This window comes from Pogona vitticeps, chromosome 4 (genome assembly GCF_051106095.1).
Source record: "Pogona vitticeps strain Pit_001003342236 chromosome 4, PviZW2.1, whole genome shotgun sequence".
Lineage (NCBI taxonomy): Eukaryota > Metazoa > Chordata > Lepidosauria > Squamata > Agamidae > Pogona > Pogona vitticeps.
Window position 1 is genome coordinate 26,317,644 of NC_135786.1, and position 12,109 is coordinate 26,329,752.

A 12,109-nucleotide genomic window follows, 5' to 3' on the forward strand; every position below is an offset into this window, starting at 1 on the left:
CCCATCCCATTCTGGTCAATGCTATCCTCCAAGTGTCTTTGCAAGGATTTTTCCTGCTCCTGAAGTAACTGGGAGAAAGAAATAACACCTTACAACAGTGGTCCCCAACCTTGGGCCTCCAGATGTTCTTGGACTTCAACTCCCAGAAATCCTGGCCAGCAGAGGTGGTAGTGAAGGCTTCTGGGAGTTGTAGTGCAAGAACATCTGGAGGTCCAAGGTTGGGGACCACTGCCTTACAACATCCACTGATACTCTCTGGAACACAGTGTGCTACTATGGATGAATGCCAGAAAGAGAAAATATACAGAAACACAAGTTTTGTTCTCTGTACTGCCAATAGCTAGATCACACAAACTGCTGAACGTGTTGCCTCATCTAAGTTTCTAAATAAATAACTATGATATACAGCAAATTGTATGTATCCAAACTCTTTCTCCCCATGCTGATCCCCAGTGAGAGCTACTGCACAGAACACATGAGACGTGTAATCAACTGGAAAATGAGCGAAAAGCTATCACTGCTGAAACTGCCTGAGTGGGGGCTTCTCCTGGTGAATTAACTGGGAGGTGACCTTGGGATTTAATAGGAAGAATTTTACTGACATCTCATTTCAGGACCATGGACGGTTATTGCTTGGCAATATGCGCCACGGGTGGAAATAAAGGGAATATCCATCAATGAAAACCTGGAAAACTTAGCAGAATGCCTGGCAGGAAGGAGGGGAGGATTAAGCTCCTTTTATGAATGATCCTGTACCTTCTCCTCACATATTGCTTGAGTATTTGTAGGTCTTTTTCTTCTGTGAACATACGTGCACACACTGACCAAGATATTGCCCTTGGGAGCTAAAAGATTGCGAACCTCTGACTCAAACCAAGGAACTGCTAGAAATTCACATGAAGGCAATCCATTGGGGGGGGGGAAATCTCATATTACTATTAATGCGACTGCCTAGAAAACCTAATAAGCAGGCTTTTATTTCCTCAAAGTGCACTGTAAATTACTTCTGAAAACTTACTTGTGTCCCTCCCTACAGAAATTATCCTGAGTGGCTTATCAAATAAGAATATGACCTTATGGAAACCCATGAGTCAGAAGCTAAGCTGTGCATGCTTACCCTGAAAAAAAAATACACAATGATTGTTCCTTTTGTCTCATCTTTATTTCATAAAGAGGACAGTAAAAAAAAAGTCAAAACAGTTTTGGAGCCCATCCACTTCTGAAATCCTTGGTGCTAGACAATGTGTTTATGCTATAACTCAAAGCTGATCTGAACACAAAAGGTGGGGAAATGCTTTCTTAAAAACAAGAACACAGCCATCTTTCCACGATTACAGATAATTATTTTTCATATTTCAGTTTCTGGCCCTTAAATTCCTCTTTGGCTCCTTTTTTGAGTTGCTCAGATTCTTCTCCATTTCTTCCTTTCTTCTCGCATTAGTGTGTTCTGGAAGGACACAAAGAAATACCCTTAAAATTTAAATTTCAGATGTCAAACAACAACTCTGTGTATGTTAATACTAGATGTCCCTTTTTGGTTATGCTGAAATCATAACATTACATCTGATTTAGGATAAAACAAAACTTTGAAGAAAGTTAAGAATCTGCACTTAACATGGTATTCCTAGTGAAAACTCTAGGTATTTGCATTCATTCAAAGTAAAACGTAATGGCTAGAATATTATGTGCAAATACAATAAATAGTAACCATAGAGTGTATCTAGTCTGCAGACAAATTCTCAGCAACAGCGCCAACAATCTCTGGCTTGCAGTTATACACATGGGAGTTAATCCTCTTAAAAACAACAGAGCCTATACTAGTGGTGGCGAACCTTTTTGGGTTTGCGTGCCCAATCTGGGGGGGGGGGGGGACAACGGCAGTGGAACCGGAAGTGGTGGCGGAAGGTGCCACGAGACCCCACTCCGGATCCGCTGCCAGCACCAGCTGCTCCGGATCCTGACCCGCTGCCTGTCTGGCACCAGAACTGCGGTTGCAGCCGCCTGCTCAGTTTTTTTTTAGGGGGGGAGGGAGTAGCGATCTGGTGACTTATGGCTTGCGTGTTGACAGAAAGGGCTCTGCGTGCCAGCTGTGGCATGCGTACCATAGGTTCTCCATCGCTGGCCTATACATACAAATAGGGGGAGCAGATACCCCTTTGTGAAACTGGAACAAAAAGGCAACTGTGTATGAAATGAGTTCTTACACAGGCAGGAAAAAACCCAGAGATCCAGCTGAACAAGCACTGGACTGTGGCTTAAAAGTTGTAATCAAAACTTACTAAGAATTTATTCAGCTCACCAGCTAGATATAAAGAGACAGACAGAGGCAAAACTTAAAATGCACTCCCACTCCACCATGAACTAAACATGATCAAAGTGTCGACAGCAACAGTGTGAACATAGTAAGGACATCTAGGGGGGATGGTGATTTTGTGAAGAGGAGAGCCTTACCCATCTGTGGAGACGTTTCATACGATTTTCAGTCCTCAGTCTCCACAGCTGTTAATTCACATAACCCTTCACAGACAGGAAGTGCTCCTCTTTAGAAAGCTCCCCTCCATGTGTAGTGGATAATGGAAACACTAATGGAGTGGGTGTGGCTTCCCTTACTAAATCCACATTATGCACACAGAGTAAGGTAAAGGTAAAGGTTCCCTTTGACAATTGTCCAGTCGTGTCCGACCCTAGGGGGTGGTGCTCATCCCCGTTTCCAAGCTATGGAGCCAGTATTTATCCGTAGACAGTTTCTGTGGTCATGTGGCCACTGCGACTAGACACGGAACTCCGTTACCTCCCTACCATAGTGGTACCTATTTATCTACTCGTATTTTTACATGCTTTTGAGCTGCTAGGTTGACAGGAGCTGGAACAAGCAATGGGAGCTCATTCTGTTGCATGGATTCGAACTGCTGATCTTTCGACCTTGCAGCCCAGAGGCTTTGTGGTTTACCATGCAGCGCCACCATGTCCTGTAGAGTAGGGTGTATTTAATGTCCTTTATGACTTCTATTTATGCTGGACATTACACAACTTGGGGGAAGGGGGAGACCAAATATTACTCCAGTCTGATGTTATAGCCACTGGATATCAAGTAAGACTGAAATCTCAAGATAAAAGTTATAGGTTTCAAGAATCAGCTTGAAGATGCAGAATCATCTGCATTCCTCCATCTTTATAGAGAAAGGGATAACCCATACTGGGTAGATTTATCTATTCCCATGGCAAAGGAAGGATATTGCTTCATTATATTCAATAGAACAACTCCACACTCAACAATTCTAAAGCAGTTAAGAGCTCAAAGTGATTCACATACATACAAGGCTCTTTCAATGGCTATTATAAGTCACAGAACAGTATTTGCCCCCTCCCCCGTTGCATCAACCAGGGGAAGGGAATCCCTGCCAGACCTGCCCCAAGGAAGGTTTTGTATGTAACAGGAACTCTAGTTTACAGACTGGAACAGAAATACCAGTTTGTAGACTGGAAAGGTTATGCATGAATCAAGAGCTCAGATTTACAGACTAAACAGGGTTTGCATGGAATGGGGAATGCAGCCACAGAAGTACAATGGCACCCCACTTGACGCTGAAATTGCTTTACGTTTTTGTGATCGCTACTGCAATCGCAAAGCATTGTTTCAAAGGGCAATTTTCGTTTTATGACGATCGGTTCCCTGCTTTGGGAACAGATTCTTTACATTATGACGATCTAAAAACAGCTGATCGTTGGGTTTCAAAATGGCCACCTGCTGTGCAAAATGGTTCTCCGCTGTTTTTAGGACTGATTTTTCGCTATACAGGCACCGGAAAATGGCCACCCTATGGAGGATCTTCGCTGGACGATGAGGTATTTCACCCATTGGAACACATTAACTGGTTTTAATACTTTTCAATGTTTTTTTTTCCCCTACTTGATGACGATTTCGCTCTACAGCAATTTCGCTGGAACGGATTGTCGTCGTCAAACGGGGCACCACTGTAGTTGCACTGGGCTTACACATGAGAAGACATAAGAGAACAGAGCTGTGCTTTGCATATTCAAAAACTGTTGCACTTGGATAAATTTGTAAGATTTCATAATGTGTTTGTAGTTATTTATGACTGATTATGTGGCTAGCCACTGACTATGCCACTAACAAATCAGGTCAGTTAGCAGCTATTTGCGAATGAAATAGATATGCATTTTTGAAGTCTTCAAGTCAGAACCTTTTGAAACACACACTCTTCGAGCACCTTTATCCCCTCTGTGTACACTTTTGGAGAGTATGAGGAAAAGTCAAGAATTTCCACAACTTAGACTGCACCAATGTTAATATGTACAGGACAGTATAATATTCCATATATCTATGGCATAATAACACAAGCAAAACATCTGAATATGCAATATTGAGTTTGGCATTCTTCAAAGGCAGTCCTACCACTGTGAAGAGGAAGGTAATCAGCTCAGGTGGAAGATACGAGCCATGGGGAGAATGGCTGATCCAGCAAATCTACGGAAACGTATGACAGGCTTTTCTGTGGTCAAGCTTTCATCGACTAGGTGTATAATGTTTTCTGCCTCTTCAACCGTTAGAATTTTTTTATTGCCTTACAATTTCTCCCTCATCCACTTCCTTCCAAAACTGTATATTCTTTCCATTTAATTTAGTTAAAGAGACTCTTGATTTGCTAAGTGAGAAGTCTGAATATTTCAGAACCTAGCTGTCAAGGGACATATACAGAATAATGGCTAAATATGTTTATCTGGTTCTTTCAGCTTTTTTTCTTGAATCAAAAAAAGCCACTGGATAAAATGTGAGAAATGAGAATGATAACAAACCCGGCAGGCAGTCCACTTCATAGAACAGACCAGAACAGAGATGGACAATTCTGAGTTTGCAACAGCATGAATGTGGTTAATCTAGAAACAATCTCACTGGAAGGTCAACATCTTAGGCCTCCTTGGAAAACAATTTAGAGAAAGGGGGGATGTAATCCAATTAACCAAATTATCAAAACTACAGGTTTTGAATGCTAAATAAGCATTATGTTGACTGTTCTGCACAAATTAAGAAAAGAAGAGGTGGAAAACAACACAGGATATTGGACAGGGGCTGTAGAAGAATCCTTTCTGAATTGTTTTGGGTCTGCAAACATCAGGATTTCACCTTTCCTCTTATTTAGAAGTGGTGCTGTTTTGGCAGTATACAGACAGGCACCTGAAAATAGCTATAGATAAATCAGTAATCAGAATCAATAGCACAGGAGTTCACCTCAAGGGAAGCCTGAACTACTAGTATAGCTGTTTTTGTTCCGCAGACTTCATCTAAATTGCACTCCTGGGCTACTGATTTAAACACTTAGCTTTGAACCAAGGTCAGACCAACAAGTAAACAAGCTTGCTAATCTTTGCTGGGTCCCCACTTCATCAGACCACTTGAGCTGCTCCACTGCTTTTCCTGAGATTCTTAAGCACTGAAATAGCAAGACCTGATACATCAAGACTGAAGAGTCAAGAGACCAACAGCAAGCCTCTCCACTGATACACAAAATATGTGCCTCTCTTTCACTCTAATGTCAAAGCATTATACAAGTACCGGGTGTGCTGGATCTTACTCCCATTTTGCTTTACTTTCTACTCTACTGCTCTAGTCCCTTTTCTTTTCAGTTCTACTTTCAAAACTGAATAGAGATAAGTGGCTAGAGCAGTGGTTCCCAACCTGAGGTCCCAGATGTTCTTGGACTAAAACTCTCCGAAGCCTTCATCACTAGCAGTACTGGTCATGATTTCTAGGTGTTGTAGTTCAAGAACATCCTGGGACCCAAGGGTGGGAACCAGTAGGCTAGAGCAACAGACTAAGAAGGTAAACGTGTGTCCCTACGTGCACCTGTAGTATGGCTCCTGGAATGCTCACTTCAGTGTTAGACAGATAGTCTACTTTTATATCCTTTGGATTGCTTTATATGTGAATAGGACAAGAATATGAAAAAAAATCATTCTATGTAGTTTGATTCTGAATTCCAGTCTCTTTTTATTACAGCGTAAGCTTCCTTTGGAGTTCATGTCATGCCTTGAAAACACAGGATGCAATAATAACTTTGCTGAAGCTCAGCAGGTCTGGAGAATGAGCAAGCCCACTAATGGCAAAAATGTGGGTTCATGATGACAATCATTTAAAAAAATTCTTAGTTGGTTAATATCTTTAATAAGCAAGGATGTCTGGTATTTCTTAAAACAGTTCAGAGGCTGGGAACATAATGAAGGCATTCTGAATTGTAAGATGACAATAGGCAAATGCCTGTTCTTGCAGGTGTAACATAAAATAAAATAAAGTTAATATAAAAATAAATATAAATTGATATTATAAATATAAATATAAAAATTAATAGAAAAATAAATAAAGTTATGCTGGTGTAAATGTGCCACGTGTTACACTTGCAACAAGGAACTGCACTATGCAATTGTGCAATAGGTTGTATGTCCCCCACATGACCAACTCTGCAATACAATGGCAGAAGTTTTTTTGGGATTCCACTCCTGCCTCAGCACTAATGAAATTACCACAGGCACAACCTTCAGTTGCATGCACATAAGTGCCCAACAGTCCCTAACTAGTTGTAGTTCAAAGAATGCCAGAATCAAAGGTGGGCGAGGCAAGGTTGGAAGTGGCTTCAGCTAAGAATCCACTTGGTCCAGACAGAGATGAACATTAAAGCATGAAATGAAGCAGCCAGCAAACTTAGGAAAGGCAACATCCAAAAACCCTTACTTCTAGGAAGAGCTGGTCACTAGTAAAACCCCTTTTACCGCAGTGTTCTATACTTTGCCAACCTACTGCTCTGTTCTGCAGCGATCCTGCCAAAAGGAGAGAGGGATAAAGGTTCAGAGAGGACAGTAAGGCAGAAAGCAATATTGCTCCAGGAACCATTGATACACAGAGAAAGAAACATGAAAGCAGCAAAACCAGGCCTTCCAGAAACTCTGCTGAAATATGGGAGAGTATTGATTCTCCCACTCTTTCACAATTTCTTCAGAGAAAATTCATGCCACCATACAATGCTGGATTTAAAACCCATCAGCTCAAGTGGCACTGACATGTGCAAAGTTATTTTAGCAGCTCTTCTATTTACATAATACTTCAAAACAGAAATCTTGGCTGCTGCTAATTGAGCTATTCTAAGGATTGGCTTCTAAAATTTGATTTCAATGGACTGCTAATGTTAGCAAGAAGAATTTGATTACTAGAAGCCCTGGTAGCGCTGAATGAAAATTTAGGCTTTCATCTTATCTTACTGGCACCCCCAGCACTATGACTGGAAAGCCCACCTCTGCAATGCTTTTTGTTTAGTTTCTTCTGTCTCAGATGACTGTACTGATTGGCTTCTACTGCATGATGTCTTCATACCATCTACAATAACATTTAAGGGCTACGTGGCAAGGTGGATGGAATATGACAGCCTTTTGGGTGCTTCTAGCTAACTCCACATTACATATTGACATAGGAAGATGCCTTCATTCATTTCCTGTGTCTCCTTAATAAGAAATAAGGAGTGCTTACAAAGAAAAGACAGCAATTATAAGCTCACTTCTGCCATCTTTGCAAAAGCAGTAGCCCTCACACATGGGCATTAGCAGATCCTAATGCAAGAATGGGGAACATTCAGCCCTCCATCTGTTCTAATTACACTTCCCAAAATCTCTTAGCAGTGGTCTGCCAGCCTCAGGAAATCCGGGTCCAAAGCTTCTGCAGGATCCAAAGCTCTCTCATGGCATGAGCAGCACACAAGTACTGCTTTTCATGTCACATGTTCTAAGCAGGGGTGCTCTTACAAATTACTCTTTGAAAACAAAGCTGTCATTTCAGACCTCTATACCAAAAGGCTGTTTCTTCCTCAGCGGCCTCCTAGGTGGTGAGGGAAATAGAAAATGAGAGAAAGGGAGAGGAAGAAGCACATAGTAGGGACAGGAGGAGAGAGAGAATGAGAGAAGCATCACTGGCTTTTGGCTCTGGTCCCACCTACAATCAGCACTGAATCTCCGAGTCATCTGTCCCTATTGGAATGCGGCCTTTGACAGAAAAAATGCTGCCCATCCCTGCAATAAAAATGTGAAAGGGATATTGGGACATCAAGGCTTTGCCACAAGCCTCACCTTACTGAGAGATCTGACAGACACACAGTCAGTGTGACATCTGCAAAAGGTTAAAAAGGTTACGTACAACAGTCCATAAGAAGGCATATCCCACAACTGGGACCTGCTACTGAACAATAATCCAATGCATATCAAGCAGCTGCATCCAGAGAAGCCATATGGACTCCTCTGCAGACGCTACACTGAACATGTATCCATTAATGAAGCAGGGTATGTCACGAGGTCCTGTTTTCCCATTTTCTGCAAGACTTCTGTAAATACTTGCATGACTGAAAGATCATCACACAAGAAATGACCAGGGGTGGGACTGAATCCCAAACTTGAGGGGGAGGCTTAGACAGATGAAGACTTCCTGACCTGATGGGATATTCAGTGACAACATCCATGGTAAGACTGAGCCAATACTTTTTACAAGCTTAAAAGAAAAAGGTCTGGCTTTGCCAACAGAAGCAGGGGACATTCCTTGGCATGTGATAGCTGATGGCAGCCTTCTTCAGCCTGTTGCTCTCTAGATGTGTTGGATTGCAGGTCCTGGATTCCCTTAACCAGCAGAGAAGGCAGCTCCCTGATCTATGGACTGTGCACAGGGCTGGCTTAGCAACCCTAGTCTCCAATCTGAAGACTGCACTTTTTAGAGCTGTGTGAAACCAGAGGAATAATTCTACACAAAATCTATACCCTAAGCTCTAAAATTAAGATCAACCATAATTTTTTACTGTTGAAGAGAAGTGGCTTGAGTCTTAGGAGATATAGTAAGATTTATCATCTGGCAAGAGAAACAGTTTGGCTTTTCGGGGGCGGGGGTGAGTGAAAATAAGTCATTTCTTGTCTGTCACCTCAGACATATCAACAACTACCCCTGCCTTTACCAACACTGGCACCTCCAAATGTGCTGAACTGCAACTCTCATGAGTCCTACCCAGCAGACTAAAATTTCTGCCAGGGCACCAAGTTCAGTGAAGGCTACTTTAACATTGGCATGAACATGCCAAACATCCGCAAATAAGATTTTATTGGCAAGACTTTGAAGACCAACCCACACTGTTTAGAGGTGAAAAACAACCAAACCAAACCAAACGGTAAGATTCTAGACACTTCAGGTGACACTGATTTAAGCTTCTGAGTTCTCAGAGTTTGAGGCTACAGGTTTAGAAGACCGTGATGCTTTAGAAAAGCAGTTGGGTGCTTGTTCTTGAATTTCCCATGTTTCAAAGCAAGACAATATTGGTGGCTTTGTGAGCAATGAATATGATTGCTTCCACGCCAGCTGCTTTTTAAAAGGCTGTCCTAGAATCAGCTGCTGCCTTTTCATAGTGCTGGGAATCCCTGTTCAGACAGCATTTAGGAAAGGAATTCTCTGAAGCCAGTTTTATCACTTGGTCTTCCCAATACCTGGAACCATTCCATTAAAATCATATCACATGGTAGCAATAGGAGATTGTAATTTCCACTTTTTATCTTCTCACCTTTTCACTGCTTTGTGTGCCAACATTCTGTTGCCTGCTAGGAAGGTGATACTGCCAAGGATAGCCAGGTACTTCATGGTTTGAAACATGTTGAGTTGAGTCCAGTAGACATACATGAGCCCCAACATTGCTATTTAAAAAAAGAGAGAGATACCCAGTTATACCTGGCTAGCATGAGTACAAAAAGGAAGATCATATAAGCAATCATAGTGATGGGTAGGGTAGAATCAATGCACAGTCATTCATTCCAGTATACAGGGCAGTGGAAACAGAGACAACAGTAAACCTATAAACCTATAAACTGAGGAAAGATTGCAAAACTACTCTAAATGTATAATCATTTACAGTGAAAAGAAACCATAGGAGTATAAGCACATGTTGGATCCACAAAGACAGTAGAAACAGTGTCTTTCTTGTGAACTAGACCTTCAAATGAAAGATCAGAGTAATTTCTTTTATGTCTGTGCAGTACTGTTGACCAGCTAGCCACTTAGAAAAATAACAGGAGATAAAAGAAAACACTACTGTATTGGCAATTATAAGTGAATAAACATCATTCACACTTCACAGATACTAGTGAAAAATCCCTACAATTCTCAGGTTATATATATCCCTACATGCAAAACTCAGACTGCCAAACTTTGAAGAGAACATACTCCAATTTATGGTTAGTCACATTTATTATTTCTTAAGTCAACAGAATAAGAAGATTAAATTTTCACATCAATTTGAATGGAACCAAAGTGCAACTAAGTATATTAATACACTGTAGATGAATGAACTCTGTATTTGTTCTGAAGTTTGCCTGGCTTATGAAAGGTTCATGCAACTTTTAACCAACTGAATTAGCAAGGTAAAGGGCCTTAAAAACAAACAAAGGTGATTCACTTTCTTAACAAACAGTATACTGCTCTTCCATTTCCCCAGGAAAATATGAGGCTCTCAAGAAGATTAAAGGTAACAGAATTTCAAGAAGTACAAAGAAAAAACTGATTTTTTTCAGGACAGTATGGTTTTGTGTGCGCTGAAAAACAATTTAGCAGTGTAAAGGAAAAACAACACAAGAAAGACTAAGGAAGTGTGAAGAGGCAATAGCTGTGTTTAACCAAATTCACAACAACACAAATTGGCGGCAGAGACATCTAGGTACTGAACAAGCCACATTAAAAGGATTTCATGTAATGTCTCTAAGTGCATTAAATAAAGGGATACAAGAACAGGATCCCACAGGCTCCTCTTTCATTAGATGTGCAGTATGTACTAAAGGATAAACCACAGAAATGGAAACACTGAACATTCTGTCCTATCAAATGTAGCTAAATGGAAGCAAGAGAAAACCAGTCTAATGACAGCTGTTACAACTGATGGAGTATGTGTGTCTATCAGCGTAAGAATAATTCTGAAAAATGGAAAGGGGGGGACAAAAGGGAGGAATGTGGTGCTATTATACCTATTATAGTTAATAGGTTGTGAGCTTGTCTGTCATCAGGCTCTTGCCTATGTGAAATATGGATAAATGAGGAGGAATCTCTCTGGCACTTACCTGCATGACCGAGATGGAAGATAATAGTACTGGGAGCAAAGCTGAAGTTAGAAATATTGGCCCCGATCTTCATCCACTGAAAATTTAGGAAACATATACTAAGCAAAAAAGCTACAGCACAATGAAACCAAGATCAAAAAGCAACATTTCAAATTACAGATAAGTGTTAATTAAAATGCTTCAGACATTGTGCATGCATGCATTTATGTAGATCAGAAGCATTATCAGGACATTACAAATTAATTCCATTCAAAATAATTGCTTAATATGTGTAAATCAGCTTTGGAAAATCTAATTTGCCATCATCTAAAATGGAGGATTTTTACATAGATGCAGAAATTCAGGAGGAACGAGAGAGGGAATTAGATAAGAACTAGGTCTATAGTGATTTTATTGTGCAGTGATACTGCTTCTTGGAAATCTGACTATGAAGTACATGTGTGGGTCAGTCTATACTAGTAATTAACACCTGTTCAGCTCTTAACATTACAATATCTCAATATTAGCACTCAAACAATGTTATGTATTGGTTCAGATATGAGACACTTACCAAAATAAAGAGCAAAACCAGTGGTGAGAGTACCAAGCCTGTGAATGCATTTGATACTACCGTGGGAGGTCTCTTCTCAGGTTCCCTGAATAGGTGCTATAAAAAAAGATGTTCAGGGAGAAATGAATCAGAAAAGCAACTCATTTCAACAGTCTGGGTGTATTGCAAGGTATTTTTGTAAGTACCATTTTCTTTTATCTGTTTCTATAACAGGAGTGGGGAACCAATGGACATGGGCTGGACAAGGCTTGCCCTCACAGCTCTCTAAGGGGCCAATGACCCCAATGGCTGTAACTGTTGACATCATGGGGGCCCTGGTCAAAGTGCTGGGTGGACCTTTTCTCTGTAGGGAAAAGGAAGGAGGAGGAGCAAAGCACCCTCAGGTAGCTCTGGCATTATTCCGATCTGGGAGACAAATGG

At 41.0% G+C, this 12,109-nt stretch overlaps 1 protein-coding gene across 2 annotated transcripts in view; it reads right to left on the bottom strand.

Annotated features, from left to right (window-relative positions):
* Positions 1-1,140: 1,140 nt before the first annotated feature.
* RPN2 (ribophorin II) overlaps positions 1,141-12,109 on the bottom strand; it is a 35,671-nt gene continuing 24,702 nt past the window's right edge. Inside the window, exons 14-18 of one of the 2 annotated variants that reach the window (XM_020789249.3) lie at positions 11,690-11,785; positions 11,140-11,215; positions 9,597-9,726; positions 6,749-6,834; positions 1,141-1,447 (exon numbers count right to left, since the gene is read on the bottom strand). In XM_020789249.3, the coding sequence (XP_020644908.3) occupies positions 6,783-6,834; positions 9,597-9,726; positions 11,140-11,215; positions 11,690-11,785 (354 nt within the window). In that variant the 3' untranslated portion in view covers positions 1,141-1,447; positions 6,749-6,782. The remainder of the gene's footprint in view (positions 1,448-6,748; positions 6,835-9,596; positions 9,727-11,139; positions 11,216-11,689; positions 11,786-12,109) is intronic. The other variant, XM_072996945.2, reaches the window with a different exon arrangement.